Source organism: Crassostrea angulata, chromosome 2, assembly GCF_025612915.1.
Source record: "Crassostrea angulata isolate pt1a10 chromosome 2, ASM2561291v2, whole genome shotgun sequence".
NCBI classification, from domain to species: Eukaryota; Metazoa; Mollusca; class Bivalvia; order Ostreida; family Ostreidae; genus Magallana; species Magallana angulata.
The window spans coordinates 47,850,706-47,870,691 of record NC_069112.1 but is presented as its reverse complement, the minus strand read 5'-3'; the positions used below and the strand labels follow the sequence as shown (position 1 = coordinate 47,870,691).

Below are 19,986 nucleotides of genomic sequence, written 5' to 3'. Positions count from 1 at the left end.
TGAAATCGTTAAGCCGGATCAAATTTATTTTTTGGCCTCTTGTTCATCTAAAAAATTCCTTGATTTGTATCTAATTTGAGAGTAGTTTCCTAAATACGAAACTAAAGAACTTCAACTTCCTGTAGCGGTCAAGTTGTCGGCACGTGTAAACAAAAGTAAAATACCAATTTAACAATGTCTTTTATTGAAGTTAGCCCTGACAGCGATTTTCCGCTGCAGAACCTGCCTTATGGCGTCTTTTCCACCGCAGATAATGTAAGTTTTCTCAGGTATTCATCAATGGTGTGCAAAATTAGAGGTGTGTCGCTGGTGGGCCAATCAAATAGTCGCCTTTTTGTTCACATGTACTAGTGCTTCAATCATCTTGTTCAACCGAAGCAAATCATGAAAAAATTTAACAATTTTCTAAGGTCATACAGTCTAAGAATTTATCGTGAAATAATGTTTCAAAATACACGAAAACATGTTTGGCAGAATTAATCTCTTGATTTAGCCCAATTTATAACGGTATGAGAGAAATAATAACAGACTAGACCAGGATTTGAAACCAGAATTCTCTAGTCAGGCATTTATCTACCAACTGAGCTATATGAACCATTCTAAACATCACAATCATGCCCCCATTTATAGTCTAAAGTTTGCACTTGAAGATCAACATTCCGAGGTTCTTTTCCCTGGCAGGAGTTAACTGTTATACTCTGTCCCAAGATATTTTGGATTCACGTTTGGTTTAATTGTTTGATATTTATAAATACCTCAGGATTCAAACGATGTTCATTCCAAAGTATGAACAATTTCCAAGATTTCTCAGTCAAAACGCCCCTGTTAGCTTATCAGGTTTCAATACAGTGCTAAAAAATGTGATGTCTACGGAGATTTTGTATTGCAGCAAGCCCGGATGATAACGTTGAAATATTGCGCGATGTATTCCGAGTGTATTCCGAATGGAGAAAAGATGTAAACATTCCCCATTATAAATCTCCGTAAGGAATCTGTTTTCGTTCCTGTGAATTTTTCCGAGTGAAAGATGATAATGTGTCAATGAAATTATCTTGGAAAATATCCCTTTCAACTATTTCAATTGCACTTCTTTCACAGGTAAGTGTATTTTTATTAAAAATCGCCCAAATGTGCAGCATAAATATCTTGGGACAGACTATAGTCCCAGATTGGCACGGTCTAAAATGTTACAGGATTGGAGAAATAATGACAGATCAGAATGGGATCAAAACCTGGGCCCCTTAATTCTCTAGTTCGTCCACTAACGAAGCTATACTAGCTGAACCAGTCTGACTGTCATAAAGCTTGTCTTAGCTATTTAATCATACTTTAATCATAATTGTGTATACTGATATAATAGATGCGATTACTACTATTATTATTATATACATGTATTTAATACTACAAATTCATGTGCACATTGTTTTGTTGCATGATCATGATGATGTAGTTTTTAACTGTGAACATGCATGCTTGTAAAAATCACTCATTAATCATGTCGCACATTTCTTTAAGAGAGACTATGCAGTTTAAGTTTTAAAAGTTTTCGGGCTAAACATGCTAATAAATGCAGTTGATTCATGACCATACAGTTACTTCTTAAATGATATTAAACAGAAGTCAGTTCTGATAAACAAGATAATTGATGGTTATTAATTCATTATTTTCAATAGATTGATCCTTACATCATTCACGATTAATTTAAAAATGACAAGTTCATTGTAATATAAGTATAACTACAGTGTAATAATATCAAAACTTTTATTACTTGGGTGATACCCACATCAGCATATTGAGGTTTAAACTTAGCAGTACATCTGCATTCATTCATTCTTTCATTTTCATTCGTAAACATGGTAATGTTTTCACTTGTCAATCCATTGTAAATATTAGTTGGAGATATATAAGTTATCAACAAAGAATAAGCAACTAAACAATATACATGTATAGTCTCTTGGTCAAATTGCAGTATATGTCATATCTGCAATTTACATTTTGTTCACGCATAAGATAATCATGCCTGTGTGTTTTCAGCCAACCCATCGTATAGGTGTTGCCATTGGTAACCAGGTGTTGGACCTGAGTGTCATCAGACACCTGTTCACCGGACCGATCCTACAGAGCCAACAGGATGTCTTTGCAGAGGTATTTTAATTCTGCCACAATTACTTACGTCTAAAAAATTCTAAAACATGACAGATCTCAAACCGTAATCTCAGATAGATTCATTGAGACTGAAAAATTTTGACTGACGACTGACGGTCTCTTCAAAAAGAGATGTCGGTCTTAATTATTTAGTCTCGATGAATCTGGTTAGTCAAAATTTTTTAGTGTTGGCAAATCTTGCTGAGATTACTCAAACTGATATTGGACAAATATGAATTGATCAGGAGCTCAATTTAGATTCCATCTCTTCAAAAGAGTCAAATTTCAGGTTAACTTTTTATTAATTTATTTTACAATGTATGAGTTAAACAACCCTAAACATTTTTCTAAAAACAAAACATAACAGGTAGTGGTACTTATTTAGGAGACTATTTCCTACCAGACCATTAGTAGTTTATATATATAAAATTGATCTATTTTACAGACCACCCTTAACTCCTTCATGGGCCTGGGGCGGGCAGCCTGGCAGGAGGCTCGCTCGACCTTACAGCAGCTTCTGTCTGCTCAAGAACCGTTACTCTCCAACAACAAAGACCTTCGAGCTAGGTATTAATTGCTTTAATTGGGTTAATCTTTTTATTGACAAAGAGATCTATCTACCATATTTCTACAAGCATTATGATAATTTTTTTTTTCAATACAATAACTAAAGTAAAGTTTTTTTTGTTTTTTTTCTCTTAAATTATTTAAAGGAGATTCCAGATTTTGGAGAAAAAAGTTTCATGTAAAAACAAGTCTGCAAAATTTAGATAAAGAATAAGGAGAGTATTATTTTGATTTCCGCTTTGATTGTCCATTTTCAGAATAAATATCTTTTCATTTCCAGGGCGTTTGTGCCACAGTCAGATGCAATCATGCACTTACCAGCAAAAATAGGTCAGTAAGCATGTAGATAGTATATTAATCTTCAAGAATTATTTGTTTTTTGGGAGCAGTGCCAGTGAAAAATGATATGCCTGTGTCCAGGCACCTTCACTATAAAACCAAATATTTTTTGACTTGTGGTCTTCTCCAAGATGGGTTTTTGTAAATTAAGGCATTTCAATTTGAATTTGATACAGATTGATACAGATAAATGCTAAATGTTGTTATAGACACATGTAGAAGAATAGAATTTAAGATATACAGTTCTTAAAATATGCATTGCCTTGGCATTAAGTATGGACCTTCTGATATCGGACCTCTAATTTACTGCAATTAGATGTCAGATTTTAATAAGTCTGACACCTTGATATTCTATCACTATGGAGATTGTTTAAGTAAATAAAAACTCCATTGATTAAATGCTCTTTATCCCCCATAAATGAAAATATTTTTTAGTGTGTGTGTGAAATTGTAATGTTGAGCAATTGAGTTTTCAAATTATGTTTGACATTTTGAATTTATCAGGGGACTACACGGATTTCTATTCCTCCAAGAACCACGCCTACAATGTCGGTTGTATGTTCCGAGGACCAGACAACGCCCTCATGCCTAACTGGTAAACATTAATGATACTTTTTTTCAGTTTCAAAAACTCTATTTCATAGTTATTTGAAAGTAACTTAAATAGTATTAATTATGACAATTGAAAATTGTTCATTAATCACTTGTTGACGGTTTTTAGGACACACCTCCCGGTTGGTTACCATGGCAGGGCCTCCTCAGTTGTCATATCTGGAACCCCCATTAGACGCCCCAATGGACAGACTAGGCCTGATGAATGTGAGTGAATTATATATTAAATATTTAATATCAGGTTAATACCTTATGTCTAGACATTTTTGCAATCCTGTTTTTGGATTACAGTACAGACAGAAATTCACTAATATACATGTACCATAATGATATACACATCTGAGAATCATAACATACATGTAATAGGGTCTTCATAATTGTATTTTTCCTTATCTGTTGCAGCTCAGCCACCAGTGTTTGGTCCTTGCAAATTATTTGACTTTGAGCTGGAGATGGCATTCCTAGTCGGCCCCGGCAACCAGCTGGGAGAGCCAATCAGCATGGACAAGGCAGAGGATCACATCTTTGGCATGGTTCTGATGAATGACTGGAGTGGTAAGTGCACAAGTTAGCTCCCTTGACAGATTCATTGTCAGTCATTCCTGTAAACTTCATGCTTTCATGCCATAGTTCTGTAGAGATTAAATGTTTTAACAATAAATTCTTCTTCTTTCGTTACAGCCCGTGACATCCAGAAATGGGAGTATGTACCTTTAGGGCCCTTCCTTGGGAAGAACCTGGGAACCAGCATTTCCCCATGGGTGGTGACCATGGATGCCCTGAAACCCTTCGTGGTCCCTAATGCCACCCAGGACCCCAAGCCCCTCCCCTATCTGTATCATGAGGACCCATACAACTTTGACATTCATCTAGAAGTAGCCATTAAAGGTGAGGTTTCCTCAGATTAAACTGTATTTTATGGGAAATGTTTAGGTCTAATGCATATGTATTCAAGTACCCTGCGTTTAAATTCTAACTTACGTATTTTATTTGAAAGCAAACCTTCCCCCATATCCTTTGCAAGCAAATAGTGCTTGTTATAGTTTTTAGTTCAGATTTCCGGCCATATTATGTAATGTGCATTATATCAGTACCCTGTGATAAATTTTATGTGAAAGTATTCCCTTCCCCCATACCCTCCCCATCTCTTGCTAATAAATAGTATGTGTCTGTTTTTGATATGGTTTCAAACTGGCCCAATTTCATTGAATTTAAAATTATAGATATATTTTTAATATAAAAAAAAATAAACATGGTTTTACAGTAGGAAATTCTGAGTAATTGGACAAGATACATCTGTTCATCTAAAATTTGATATTTGATTCTAAATGAGTATATATTGAATTGTCAGACTAACACACACGATGGTCTTTTACTTGGCAATTTTACACTGTGACTTACATATAAGGTGACCGTCACATTGAATGTATGAGTTCTATATCTTGTGCTGTTAAAATGTTTGTAGAAGTATGAAGATTTGAGGTGAAATGACAGCCATGTTTTTGTTTTAGGTGAAGGAATGCCAAAACCAGCAACTGTATGCTGTAGTAATTTCAAGGTAGGATTTTGTATGTTTGATATTCAAACTTAATCAAAGTACTGATAGTACTGAAAAACGCTAACCCAGCTTCTGTTGGTATATATATAAAAGATATATGTATATAACATTTCAGTTTCTGTATACGCAATTTATTTCCACATCACTGCATCGTAGCCCCTGCAATGATGTATGTAAGTCATTCAAAGTAGCCCATACTAGCCCGTGCAACTCCTGAAACTGGTTCCCTAACCAGTTTAAATGATGTAAACTTCTTCTCATAGGGGGCGGTTATTTTCGTTGCACCGGAAGTAGAAGTCTAATGACAATAAAGCGCTGAGCTATGCTTAGTGCTTAGTGCTTTAAAAATGAATTGATCATTGATGAATTGATAGGTCTGATTATGAGGGCAAATGGGGCAACTATAGAGAGATAGCAAAATGTCCCTGTAAACAGTTTTTCATCACGGCTTTTATGTTTTCTTGAAAATTCTGAAACTTTTCTATCCATATTAATGCATGCATCTTTATATTTGCAGTTCATGTACTGGACAATGAAGCAACAGTTGACCCATCACACAGTGACCGGGTGTAATGCTAACCCCGGGGATCTAATGGCCTCTGGTACTATCAGTGGAGAGGTAAGTTATATAATGGAAAGCAGATTTCATCACCATTTTATTGGTTATACTGTGAATTCCTTATTTTTGAATATTTACATTATTCAGTGTCTTTGTCTGTGATAACACTACGTATCGATTTTGTACTATATAACTCATAATACAAATGACGCCAAATCGAGGCGCCAGCGGGGTTTGTTTATTTATATTTAAATATTTAATCGTACGATGGCCTAAAATTATATAAATATAAGTAATAAGGAATCATTCTTTGAATATTATGAGGCGATAATTTCGGTCGGGGCTTGATCAAATCTATCATAAAGCCCTTCGGGCTTTATTGGATTTGATCACACCCCGACCAAAATTATCACCTCATAATACTCAAAGAATGATTCCTTATATTCCTTATTTCCATGATTATGCATTGCTGTTTTGTATCAAAAATATAAAATTGGGAGCACCAGTTTTTGTTATAGTTTCTGTAGTTCAAAACTGTCTAAAAAAAATAAAAGCAAGATTTTAAAATCCGCGAGATTTGCTTCTCGCAATTTTAGCGAATATTAATTAATTCCACACATTTAATAAGGAATCTACAGTACAACTACAACAGATACAGGTATTGTATCAAGCAAATAGATAATGTATAGGTAGCAGGCAAAGGGTAGTTTGAGGTAATATATGGGGGGGATTGATTTTAAAGTATATTTAGTTCTGAGTGTGCCTGGTACTCAATTTTTCATACATACATAAGTACCAAACTTTTTGTTCCCAGACGCCCGACTCGTATGGCAGCATGTTGGAGTTGTGTTGGAAAGGAACAAAGACGGTGGATCTTGGGAACGGGGAGACCCGGAAATTCCTGAAGGACGGAGACGATGTCATTTTCACAGGTCAGTGCCGAATATTGATATTGTTTACTAGTATTTGTCATAATTTCTGTAAACAAACTTTTACGTTTTGGCAAAATTAATACTACATCTAGTGAATTACCTGTGTATTTATTTGCAACTTGTTATCTTATATAAATAGTGCCTGTTTGGGAGGGTAACAGTTGAAATTGACACCCCGAGAAAACCATTGTCAACCGACGCGAAGCGGAGGTTGACAATGGTTTTCGAGGGGTGTCAATTTCAACTGTTATCCTCCCAAACAGGCACTATTTATTTTGTTATACTGAATGTCTTTATTAAAATTTTAAAGAAAAATTTACTGCTTTTATATAGGAATAACGTGAATTCTACAGCGAACCGTACGCGCATAATTTTCGCGCATGTAATATTTTTTAATGTTACCCGTTGCCAAGTGCGTTGCTAACGCTGAGGGTAATAGTAAATATTATTAACTGCGTCTTAACCAATCAGATTTCAGTATTTAACATGAAAGTATAACAATAATAAAATAGTTCTGATATAAATTGAAATGACTGGTTCATTGAGAGAAATATATATCTGCAACAGCAATAAATTGATAACATAACATTTCATGTATACATGTTAATTGCTCCAGTACATTTTATGAACGAATTTAAAACCTGCATTTGTAAAACTCTTTTTAATAAAAAACAGTATAGTTAGCCAAATTTTATTCCTCTAAGATTAAAGTTTGAATAATCCTGTTTTTCTGTGCACATGTCGAAGTTGCTACTATATATGTAGATTTTGTAACACTCATATTTAAATTGACATATTCTTTGAAGTAAAATGGTTCATGTTGAATGAATTAATGAGCAATCTTTATTTTATATTTAGGTTATTGTGAGAAAGATGGAGTTCGGATTGGATTTGGGTCATGTACTGGACAAGTCTTACCCGCCCTTCCCATGTCCTGAGATTGACCACCAACAGCCAATCACAGCGCTTGGCTCATTTATCTGTTGAACAAAGTATTCATAGTATTCCAGCATTGTTGTATTAAAGTGTGTGTTAGAGAATGGGGATTTTTAATAGTCACTGATCATTTGGAGGAGAGGGAAACTCATTTTGTACAAGTGCATATATGTTTGATTATATGTTCATGAAAAAAAAATTAATTATTTGTACAATGAAATCTATTGACTATCTTTGTTTTTCATGGGTATGTGTTAGTGTATAATAAATATGAGTTTAAAATTATTGTGTTTTGTTTTTTTTATCCTGTGACATTAAACTTTGACACATTATATTTGGCTATAAGCTATTATCTAATAAAGGAAAATCCAAATATTTTAGCTTTAAAATTTTAGCATTCTACTATTATACATGTATTTTTATATAGAGTTCTTCATCTTAAGGAGGTAAATATAGCCCTAAAAATGGCCATCCAGCCCTCTTAATTGGGAAGGATCATATCAAATTCAACAAGAGAGCAGCACACACACTGACTAATACAAGGATCATATAATGATAAATGTATCTATGTGTTGACAAAAACAAGTGAATACTGTATACAGGGAAATATTTGCCCCCGTTTTATTTTTGCTCTTTTTGCCCTCGTTGTCAGTGGGCAAATTTAAGACTGCCAATTCCAATGTCTCAAACAATCTTTCTTTAAGCACAACTGTGCCTGGACGAATTCAAGACGGGGCGAAAATGTTTGCAAGTGCTGAAGTGCGAAAATTACACGGGTGAAAATAACCCTGTATACAGTAATTATGTAATATTGTTACATCATAAAAATAAAATCATTTTTTATTAATACCATGAACATTTTCTATGGTATTAAAAAAAATAACCAAGAAAGCTTCATTGTGGTTTAATTTCCTTTTATTGCATAACATCTACAATAATGTCTAAGTTAGGGGGAGATATACATGAACATGTTGCAAGAGAAAAAATTATCAAAATGATAAATGCATAAAAGAAACATCAAAAATAAATAAATACATTTACATGCATTTAGAAGTTAATAAATAAATAAGAAGAAAATTCGTTTTTTTGCAAAAGACAAAAAAAAATTTAACTTATTCAGATCTTTATACAGAGGCAAGCTTGTAAAAAAATAAAATGTACATTTTTTGTTTTTCAATATTTGAAAACAAAAGCAGTTTCCTGTAAAATAGGTGCATTTCTGCACAAAACTATACAGTTCACAGTGAAAAACATGGACGGATCAAATGAGTACTAATATTTACATTTTATAAAAGTTAAACCAAAAAAAATGACAATGCTACCATGTATTGAAAAAAATTAGTACACGGTAGATCCATCTATACAGATAAGATAAGGTTATCTCCCTTCCTCTGTGATAATGCATTCAACACAAACTTAGGTTTTGTAGTCTGCAAAAAGGTTGTCTTGTTCTCTCTTACAAGCACATTCTACATATGTAGATTAGTTTTTCATAATCATAAATTGTATATCTACAAAGATTTACAGAACATATTCATTCCTTTCCATTCTCATAGTACATGTGTACATCCTCTTTAAGTAACCCTTAAACTATATAAAACAGTCAAATTTTGTCGTCAATCACTATGTCTCTATTTTGAACTTGCTGTCAATCATTTAAAAGGGGTGGGATGAAAAAAATCCCACTGCCCAATCAAAAGTCCTCATTCTCACTGTCAATGAATTCGGGGGTAGGTGATCCCCTACTCTCCAGCAGGTTCAGATCCTGTACAAGTTCACCTCTCTCACTGATGTAAGACTGATCGAAACTGTCCATGCTATAGTTGTAATCGCTCATCCGTGACTTGTGCTCCGGAGATTCCTTCTCGCTCAGATTGTCTCGCTTTGAGCGAGCCCTGCTGTCGTCGTCACTGAGCTTCCTGCCCCTGGGCTGAGGCTTTGGCCTGCTGGGTAATTCAGAGACTTCAGTCTCGCTGGTTTCGAATTCAGGCAGATCTTGTAGTATTTCCTCTCGTAATCCGCGAGAATGGTCCTCGGAAAACAGATCCGTCTTGCTGTCTTTTCTCGCCTCTCCGTGCTTTTTCCCGTTCTGCTCCCCTGATTTGTCTCTTGGAGAAACCCTCCCTTTGGTGGAAAAGTCCATCTTTTCCGACTGGCTTATATCTTTGGGTGGAAAAATGTCCGCCACGGTGGAGTTGTCCTGTCCCATGTGGGAAAACATTCCGCTCGTCTCGTGAAGAATCCTCTCGTACAGTTCGTCTTTCTTCATCGGCCCACGATCATAACTACTGTCCTGGTATTCCCCTTCCATGGTGGGATCAACATTCCTCATGTACTTTTCCTCGTTAATGAAAGACCCGTCGTGGAAATCTCGAAATTTCTTGTCGAAGGCGGACAAGTTGGCATCGCTATCTCCACCCTTAGGTCCTGAAGCAGAGGTACCCACCCTCCCTACAGCCGAGATATCACCAAAGTAGGAAGCTTTCATTGTGGGCTTTGCGGGGCGGGTGGGGATCTTTGAAGGGCTGGAGGTGTACAGCGGTTTAGTGGTTCTCTGGGCGGACTGCTGCTTGGTGTGGGCCAGCCCCTGGGAGAACGGAGATTCCTTGTGGTCCAATCCCGCCATGGTGATAAGCTGTCCCAATCTAAAAGAAAGAAGAATTTTAAAGAATGTGGTGAGAATACATAGTAATTGAATAATTTCAAACATACCAATTTTTATACCAATTTTCACCAAACAAAAATGAAACAATTTTAAATCAAAACTATTAACACCTGAGTAAGGTAGAATATGTTAATTTTAGACACTTGCTCTACATCCCTGATCAGACTGACTGTTGACATCTACCTTGCCTCTCTGAGAAGCTCAATACTTTTGACACTTGCCCTGCCTTTCTGAAGTTTTTTACTTTAAACACCTACCCTACCTCTCTAAGGAAGTTAATACTTTTGAAATTTACCCTGCCTCTCTGAGGAGGACCAAGAACTGGTGGAACTGTTTTCTAATTTTTGACACTTACTCTGCCTACCAAAATATGAGGTTGATTTTTGACACCTACCCTACCTCCTTAAATCAGTTTACTTTTGATACCTACCCTGCCTCCCTGTTATGACTTTCGACATTTACCCCAGCTTCTTTGAAAAGTTTGACTTTTGACATTTACCCAAGCCTCTTTGAAAAGTTTAACTTTTGACACTTACCCTGCCTCTCTGAGGAGGTCCAGGAACTGGTGGAACTGTTTGAAGGACGCCTCGATGCTCTCTAGGACCTTGTCGTCGTCCAGCACGCTGCCCCCGGACTGTCCCTTCTGCCTCAGCACCTCATCCCTCAATCTCTTGTTGTCCAGAGTCAGCTACAAAATTCAAGATTAAATACACAAAATGTACAAAACAGTCCAATATTCTTCTTATACTGTGAAATTTTTTACTCATATTTGGATATATAACTTATAATCACAAATCAAGGACAACAATAGGTTTGATTTTACTATATAAAAAAATGTATGAAAACATGTTCATATGAAAAGATATATCGAACGATTGTAGAAAACAAGTGTACAAATCATGTGACTTCACAACAGAAAGCACACAGATATCACTTTCAAAATGTGCAGCTTTAAGGCTTTAAAATAAGTGTTAAATCTTCTTAAAAGAGCATTTATTTCAACAAAAGCTTATACATACATGAGTCAAAGAATTAATCTTAGATGATTTTAAAAATGTGACAAAAACCCTTTAAAGTGTCAAAATACTACACATGTGGTATCATCATTGTTAAATGTGGCTCTGAATGGGGTTATTTTCTAGGACACTGACCTCTACGACCCTTTTGTCTGCACGTGCCCGGGCAAGCTTCTCTTGCTGCATCTTTCTTTTAACTTGAATCAGTTCAATCTGTAACAATTGAATAGTACATTATTATACCACTGATATTCTGTTCTATTCATAAACCATGTCACAAATAATTGAATATGCAGAAATTATATCCTGTATCATGTTTTATAAGAAACTTTTAAAATTGCAAGTTTCTAAATAAAAAAATAAAAGCAAGATTTTAAAATCCGCGAGATTTGCTTCTCGCAATTTTAGCGAATATTAATTAATTCCACACATTTAATAAGGAATCTACAGTACAACTACAACAGATACAGGTATTGTATCAAGCAAATAGATAATGTATAGGTAGCAGGCAAAGGGTAGTTTGAGGTAATATATGGGGGGGATTGATTTTAAAGTATATTTAGTTCTGAGTGTGCCTGGTACTCAATTTTTCATACATACATAAGTACCAAACTTTTTGTTCCCAGACGCCCGACTCGTATGGCAGCATGTTGGAGTTGTGTTGGAAAGGAACAAAGACGGTGGATCTTGGGAACGGGGAGACCCGGAAATTCCTGAAGGACGGAGACGATGTCATTTTCACAGGTCAGTGCCGAATATTGATATTGTTTACTAGTATTTGTCATAATTTCTGTAAACAAACTTTTACGTTTTGGCAAAATTAATACTACATCTAGTGAATTACCTGTGTATTTATTTGCAACTTGTTATCTTATATAAATAGTGCCTGTTTGGGAGGGTAACAGTTGAAATTGACACCCCGAGAAAACCATTGTCAACCGACGCGAAGCGGAGGTTGACAATGGTTTTCGAGGGGTGTCAATTTCAACTGTTATCCTCCCAAACAGGCACTATTTATTTTGTTATACTGAATGTCTTTATTAAAATTTTAAAGAAAAATTTACTGCTTTTATATAGGAATAACGTGAATTCTACAGCGAACCGTACGCGCATAATTTTCGCGCATGTAATATTTTTTAATGTTACCCGTTGCCAAGTGCGTTGCTAACGCTGAGGGTAATAGTAAATATTATTAACTGCGTCTTAACCAATCAGATTTCAGTATTTAACATGAAAGTATAACAATAATAAAATAGTTCTGATATAAATTGAAATGACTGGTTCATTGAGAGAAATATATATCTGCAACAGCAATAAATTGATAACATAACATTTCATGTATACATGTTAATTGCTCCAGTACATTTTATGAACGAATTTAAAACCTGCATTTGTAAAACTCTTTTTAATAAAAAACAGTATAGTTAGCCAAATTTTATTCCTCTAAGATTAAAGTTTGAATAATCCTGTTTTTCTGTGCACATGTCGAAGTTGCTACTATATATGTAGATTTTGTAACACTCATATTTAAATTGACATATTCTTTGAAGTAAAATGGTTCATGTTGAATGAATTAATGAGCAATCTTTATTTTATATTTAGGTTATTGTGAGAAAGATGGAGTTCGGATTGGATTTGGGTCATGTACTGGACAAGTCTTACCCGCCCTTCCCATGTCCTGAGATTGACCACCAACAGCCAATCACAGCGCTTGGCTCATTTATCTGTTGAACAAAGTATTCATAGTATTCCAGCATTGTTGTATTAAAGTGTGTGTTAGAGAATGGGGATTTTTAATAGTCACTGATCATTTGGAGGAGAGGGAAACTCATTTTGTACAAGTGCATATATGTTTGATTATATGTTCATGAAAAAAAAATTAATTATTTGTACAATGAAATCTATTGACTATCTTTGTTTTTCATGGGTATGTGTTAGTGTATAATAAATATGAGTTTAAAATTATTGTGTTTTGTTTTTTTTATCCTGTGACATTAAACTTTGACACATTATATTTGGCTATAAGCTATTATCTAATAAAGGAAAATCCAAATATTTTAGCTTTAAAATTTTAGCATTCTACTATTATACATGTATTTTTATATAGAGTTCTTCATCTTAAGGAGGTAAATATAGCCCTAAAAATGGCCATCCAGCCCTCTTAATTGGGAAGGATCATATCAAATTCAACAAGAGAGCAGCACACACACTGACTAATACAAGGATCATATAATGATAAATGTATCTATGTGTTGACAAAAACAAGTGAATACTGTATACAGGGAAATATTTGCCCCCGTTTTATTTTTGCTCTTTTTGCCCTCGTTGTCAGTGGGCAAATTTAAGACTGCCAATTCCAATGTCTCAAACAATCTTTCTTTAAGCACAACTGTGCCTGGACGAATTCAAGACGGGGCGAAAATGTTTGCAAGTGCTGAAGTGCGAAAATTACACGGGTGAAAATAACCCTGTATACAGTAATTATGTAATATTGTTACATCATAAAAATAAAATCATTTTTTATTAATACCATGAACATTTTCTATGGTATTAAAAAAAATAACCAAGAAAGCTTCATTGTGGTTTAATTTCCTTTTATTGCATAACATCTACAATAATGTCTAAGTTAGGGGGAGATATACATGAACATGTTGCAAGAGAAAAAATTATCAAAATGATAAATGCATAAAAGAAACATCAAAAATAAATAAATACATTTACATGCATTTAGAAGTTAATAAATAAATAAGAAGAAAATTCGTTTTTTTGCAAAAGACAAAAAAAAATTTAACTTATTCAGATCTTTATACAGAGGCAAGCTTGTAAAAAAATAAAATGTACATTTTTTGTTTTTCAATATTTGAAAACAAAAGCAGTTTCCTGTAAAATAGGTGCATTTCTGCACAAAACTATACAGTTCACAGTGAAAAACATGGACGGATCAAATGAGTACTAATATTTACATTTTATAAAAGTTAAACCAAAAAAAATGACAATGCTACCATGTATTGAAAAAAATTAGTACACGGTAGATCCATCTATACAGATAAGATAAGGTTATCTCCCTTCCTCTGTGATAATGCATTCAACACAAACTTAGGTTTTGTAGTCTGCAAAAAGGTTGTCTTGTTCTCTCTTACAAGCACATTCTACATATGTAGATTAGTTTTTCATAATCATAAATTGTATATCTACAAAGATTTACAGAACATATTCATTCCTTTCCATTCTCATAGTACATGTGTACATCCTCTTTAAGTAACCCTTAAACTATATAAAACAGTCAAATTTTGTCGTCAATCACTATGTCTCTATTTTGAACTTGCTGTCAATCATTTAAAAGGGGTGGGATGAAAAAAATCCCACTGCCCAATCAAAAGTCCTCATTCTCACTGTCAATGAATTCGGGGGTAGGTGATCCCCTACTCTCCAGCAGGTTCAGATCCTGTACAAGTTCACCTCTCTCACTGATGTAAGACTGATCGAAACTGTCCATGCTATAGTTGTAATCGCTCATCCGTGACTTGTGCTCCGGAGATTCCTTCTCGCTCAGATTGTCTCGCTTTGAGCGAGCCCTGCTGTCGTCGTCACTGAGCTTCCTGCCCCTGGGCTGAGGCTTTGGCCTGCTGGGTAATTCAGAGACTTCAGTCTCGCTGGTTTCGAATTCAGGCAGATCTTGTAGTATTTCCTCTCGTAATCCGCGAGAATGGTCCTCGGAAAACAGATCCGTCTTGCTGTCTTTTCTCGCCTCTCCGTGCTTTTTCCCGTTCTGCTCCCCTGATTTGTCTCTTGGAGAAACCCTCCCTTTGGTGGAAAAGTCCATCTTTTCCGACTGGCTTATATCTTTGGGTGGAAAAATGTCCGCCACGGTGGAGTTGTCCTGTCCCATGTGGGAAAACATTCCGCTCGTCTCGTGAAGAATCCTCTCGTACAGTTCGTCTTTCTTCATCGGCCCACGATCATAACTACTGTCCTGGTATTCCCCTTCCATGGTGGGATCAACATTCCTCATGTACTTTTCCTCGTTAATGAAAGACCCGTCGTGGAAATCTCGAAATTTCTTGTCGAAGGCGGACAAGTTGGCATCGCTATCTCCACCCTTAGGTCCTGAAGCAGAGGTACCCACCCTCCCTACAGCCGAGATATCACCAAAGTAGGAAGCTTTCATTGTGGGCTTTGCGGGGCGGGTGGGGATCTTTGAAGGGCTGGAGGTGTACAGCGGTTTAGTGGTTCTCTGGGCGGACTGCTGCTTGGTGTGGGCCAGCCCCTGGGAGAACGGAGATTCCTTGTGGTCCAATCCCGCCATGGTGATAAGCTGTCCCAATCTAAAAGAAAGAAGAATTTTAAAGAATGTGGTGAGAATACATAGTAATTGAATAATTTCAAACATACCAATTTTTATACCAATTTTCACCAAACAAAAATGAAACAATTTTAAATCAAAACTATTAACACCTGAGTAAGGTAGAATATGTTAATTTTAGACACTTGCTCTACATCCCTGATCAGACTGACTGTTGACATCTACCTTGCCTCTCTGAGAAGCTCAATACTTTTGACACTTGCCCTGCCTTTCTGAAGTTTTTTACTTTAAACACCTACCCTACCTCTCTAAGGAAGTTAATACTTTTGAAATTTACCCTGCCTCTCTGAGGAGGACCAAGAACTGGTGGAACTGTTTTCTAATTTTTGACACTTACTCTGCCTACCAAAATATGAGGTTGATTTTTGACACCTACCCTACCTCCTTAAATCAGTTTACTTTTGATACCTACCCTGCCTCCCTGTTATGACTTTCGACATTTACCCCAGCTTCTTTGAAAAGTTTGACTTTTGACATTTACCCAAGCCTCTTTGAAAAGTTTAACTTTTGACACTTACCCTGCCTCTCTGAGGAGGTCCAGGAACTGGTGGAACTGTTTGAAGGACGCCTCGATGCTCTCTAGGACCTTGTCGTCGTCCAGCACGCTGCCCCCGGACTGTCCCTTCTGCCTCAGCACCTCATCCCTCAATCTCTTGTTGTCCAGAGTCAGCTACAAAATTCAAGATTAAATACACAAAATGTACAAAACAGTCCAATATTCTTCTTATACTGTGAAATTTTTTACTCATATTTGGATATATAACTTATAATCACAAATCAAGGACAACAATAGGTTTGATTTTACTATATAAAAAAATGTATGAAAACATGTTCATATGAAAAGATATATCGAACGATTGTAGAAAACAAGTGTACAAATCATGTGACTTCACAACAGAAAGCACACAGATATCACTTTCAAAATGTGCAGCTTTAAGGCTTTAAAATAAGTGTTAAATCTTCTTAAAAGAGCATTTATTTCAACAAAAGCTTATACATACATGAGTCAAAGAATTAATCTTAGATGATTTTAAAAATGTGACAAAAACCCTTTAAAGTGTCAAAATACTACACATGTGGTATCATCATTGTTAAATGTGGCTCTGAATGGGGTTATTTTCTAGGACACTGACCTCTACGACCCTTTTGTCTGCACGTGCCCGGGCAAGCTTCTCTTGCTGCATCTTTCTTTTAACTTGAATCAGTTCAATCTGTAACAATTGAATAGTACATTATTATACCACTGATATTCTGTTCTATTCATAAACCATGTCACAAATAATTGAATATGCAGAAATTATATCCTGTATCATGTTTTATAAGAAACTTTTAAAATTGCAAGTTTCTAAATGACATTTAATGGCAATTCGAAGAAAAAAAACCCTGACTTATCACCGACCTGAAGTTCCTTGACACTGGCGACCCCAGTGTCAAGGTTACTGTCGTCCAGTTTGAGGCGCTCTAGCTCCCTCAGCGTGTCGAGTTCCTCGTCCTCCCCGTTGATGTAGATGGACTGGGTGTGGTCGGGGGAGGAGGTGGGCGACCCCTCACTGTTCTCAAACAGGCTGGCCTTACCGGGGATGTGTTCCGGAGGAAACCCCCTATAAACAGTACACAGATGTATTATACAAACATGTACCAGTTATGAAAACTGCAGTGTTTCAATGAAAACTCCCTACAGCGAAACAGGCAGTATGAGTTTGCATGAACATGTAATAAAAATACAATGTTATGTGAAATGGGTCAGATATGTAAATACATGTATACTTGTAATTAAAACTAGTGTGATTAAGAATGTTTTAGTTAGTTTTGCAAAAATGTAACTTGATATTACATTTATTGTAATAATGTTACTTGGTATTACTTATACATGTAATGACAAATTTATACATTACATTACACACAATGGACACTGTGTACCTGTATCTGTTCGCCCTTGCTGCAGTTCTCCAGGGCATGCCCGGCCCAGACTTAACTCCCTCGGAGCTGATTGGCTGAATCTTGTGCGTGACCCCGAGTGAACTTGCCGACTTAGTTCTCCTTCTCTGAGCCCCGGCAGACACCTGAGGAATCAAGAAAAGAAAGAGTATAAGAAACCATTACAGCAATTAATTCCAAAAGGACAACTATTCCGTGTTTGTAACATCATTTTTATCAGTCCCAGCATTATTGATTCACAGCAATTAGATGAGGCCAAAACAAAATTATTGTTTGTTTGCTATTGCCTCCTGCCTCACTAAAATATATACCCGCTGATAAAATTTTTGTTAGCAAAGAGTAGGGAAGTTTTTTTTATCTATATGGTGATTTTTATTTTTTTACCAATTTTTAATTAGTTCAACTTCAAAGCTGAAAAATAACAAAAATTCGCTCCCTCCTTCCTGGGTCTAGAAACCCCAAGGCGGCAATTCCAAACAAACAATTTTTTTTAAGGATGGCCTGAGGGTATGTCGTCAACGAGAAATGAAATGTCAGCAAAAAAACAAAATACAACCCCTGACAACAGTCAACATGTGGGCCTCACAAAAATTAAAAAAAACACAGATATTGATCCATCACAATTACTGTGATGAATAGTGGGAGAGAAAGAGAGAAATTTCTTTTGTTATTCAAGACAACCGGCATCAATTGCGAAAAAAATTACAGCGGGACCGCCATGACAAGCCGCATTTACGTCAGCAAGGGTCAGGAATGCTTGATTGATTCGTCATGAGCTGGAACCGAGGGTCATATCAAGTTCTTTTACACAGGGAGTGAGGATCTAGATCTATGACAATTAAAGACAGTCATTATCTTGTACACAATACCGAGGGGATGCTTCTCCGAGGGGTGATTTGATACGTTGGTCTAATGGACCAGAATTGAATGACAAAGTCCATGGATCACAGGGACGGTTTTATGGTGGATTCTTTATTGTTAGTGGTGGCTCAGTGCTCATGAATTTTTGTGGATCCCTTTTATACACAAAATCAACATCCCAGTGATCTCGGTATTTGTTAGTTTTCTTATGAATCATGTTCTTATAAAAAAAAAATTTCAAATTAAATAGCCCCCCCCCAAAAAAAATGAACTGATATCACCAAATAATATCATCATTAATTGTAGATAAAAAGGATATGGTTTATCTGTTGTTAATGGTTCATGTTCATAGAGTGGGAGGAGAGGTTTGCTGGTTGTAGGAAGTAGATCTCTGGTCTCTGGAGTTTTGATCTGAGTTGTATTTCAATGTTCTTGGTTTGTAAGACTTTAAATGAGGTTCAAGCTAACTATTTGTAAAACGAGGTTTGTGGTTTGCAAGCTGCAGTTGCAGTGGTTTACAGTGAAATCAATAGTTCATGGCTTCTAAGCAGTGGTTCATGGTTTGTAAGCAGTGGTTAATGGTTTTGACAGCATTGTTTTCACAGTTTGTAAGTGGTGGTCATTTCTCCTGACATTGTACTGGTAATCAGAATTTCAATGGAATGGTAAGTGCAGCGATGGCAACTTACCCTTAATATTGTATAATAAAGAGTTGCTTACCCTGATGGATTGGTAAGAATTACCATGGTCAATTTCCCCTGACATTGGGAAATGATAAAAATTGCTATTTACTTGCACTGATGGAAAGGTAAGAATGCATGGCTAAGGTATCTTACCTTTTTGAAATGGTAAGAATTACTATGGTAACTTACTCTGATGGAACGATAGGAATTCATATGGTAACTTATGCAGATGGAATTGTAAGAATGGCTATGGTAACTTACCTTGATGGAATGGTAAGAATTGTTTAGGTAAATAACCTATGTGGAATGGTAAGAATTACTATAATGGTAACTTACCCTGATGGTGGTTTTCCTGCCGAAACTACAGTTGAGCGTCTTGGTTCGTCTCTTTTTCTTTTTAGCACTATCTAACCCTTCGTCGGCTTTGATCCACTTATACTGCAAGCAATCAATAGTCCATAACGATAAAACACAAGGCCACCATATAAAAACACCGCAACAACAGTTCAATTATCAGACTTCAAGCAGTTGCAAGTCTGCCTCAGCTGTCTTTGTTTTAGATAAGATGACAAACAAACTTCAGCTTTAAACAGACCCTATAAGTTATCGTTAAAAAAAAAACATGCAACATCCTGATGTTTTTCAAGACAATCAAATGGGATTGCTTGAGACAGACTGCATAACAGCATGCATGCTTAACTTGTAGTTTAATGCTATGTTGCTGAATGATGCAGGACCCGAGTTTCTTTTTATTACTAATAACACGTACACAATCACATATCAACAAATGATGCATAAAATCTGAAAAGCAA

The 19,986-nt window shown here is 36.0% G+C and overlaps 3 protein-coding genes and 1 long non-coding RNA gene across 4 annotated transcripts in view; 2 read left to right on the top strand and 2 right to left on the bottom strand.

The window, feature by feature from the left end:
• The first annotated feature begins 94 nt into the window (after positions 1-94).
• Positions 95-7,933, top strand: LOC128171548 (fumarylacetoacetase-like). The gene is made up of 12 exons (XM_052837327.1): positions 95-255; positions 2,035-2,145; positions 2,591-2,712; positions 2,993-3,042; positions 3,556-3,646; positions 3,773-3,870; positions 4,066-4,218; positions 4,345-4,551; positions 5,175-5,221; positions 5,739-5,840; positions 6,595-6,712; positions 7,571-7,933. The coding sequence occupies exons 1-12, from the start codon at positions 175-177 to the stop codon at positions 7,648-7,650; spliced, it is 1,260 nt and encodes a 419-aa protein (XP_052693287.1). The 5' UTR covers positions 95-174; the 3' UTR covers positions 7,651-7,933.
• Positions 7,934-8,545: 612 nt separating this feature from the next.
• Positions 8,546-10,657, bottom strand: LOC128171483 (uncharacterized). Its single transcript, XM_052837249.1, has 2 exons — positions 10,609-10,657; positions 8,546-10,293 (listed from the first exon to the last, which is right to left on the bottom strand). Exon 2 carries the CDS (start codon positions 10,272-10,274, stop codon positions 9,342-9,344), a length of 933 nt encoding a protein of 310 aa, XP_052693209.1. The 5' UTR covers positions 10,275-10,293; positions 10,609-10,657; the 3' UTR covers positions 8,546-9,341.
• A 1,250-nt stretch (positions 10,658-11,907) lies between these two features.
• LOC128171485 (uncharacterized) lies at positions 11,908-13,294 on the top strand. Its single transcript, XR_008242096.1, has 2 exons — positions 11,908-12,073; positions 12,932-13,294. It is a non-coding gene; the product is annotated as an uncharacterized LOC128171485 (long non-coding RNA).
• A 612-nt stretch (positions 13,295-13,906) lies between these two features.
• The window catches only part of LOC128171481 (centrosomal protein of 78 kDa-like), a 37,615-nt gene continuing 31,535 nt past the window's right edge, over positions 13,907-19,986 (bottom strand). The window contains exons 10-15 of the mRNA XM_052837248.1: positions 19,511-19,612; positions 17,613-17,755; positions 17,092-17,293; positions 16,826-16,903; positions 16,211-16,362; positions 13,907-15,654 (exon numbers count right to left, since the gene is read on the bottom strand). Coding sequence (XP_052693208.1) covers positions 14,703-15,654; positions 16,211-16,362; positions 16,826-16,903; positions 17,092-17,293; positions 17,613-17,755; positions 19,511-19,612 — 1,629 coding nt within the window. The 3' untranslated portion in view covers positions 13,907-14,702. The remainder of the gene's footprint in view (positions 15,655-16,210; positions 16,363-16,825; positions 16,904-17,091; positions 17,294-17,612; positions 17,756-19,510; positions 19,613-19,986) is intronic.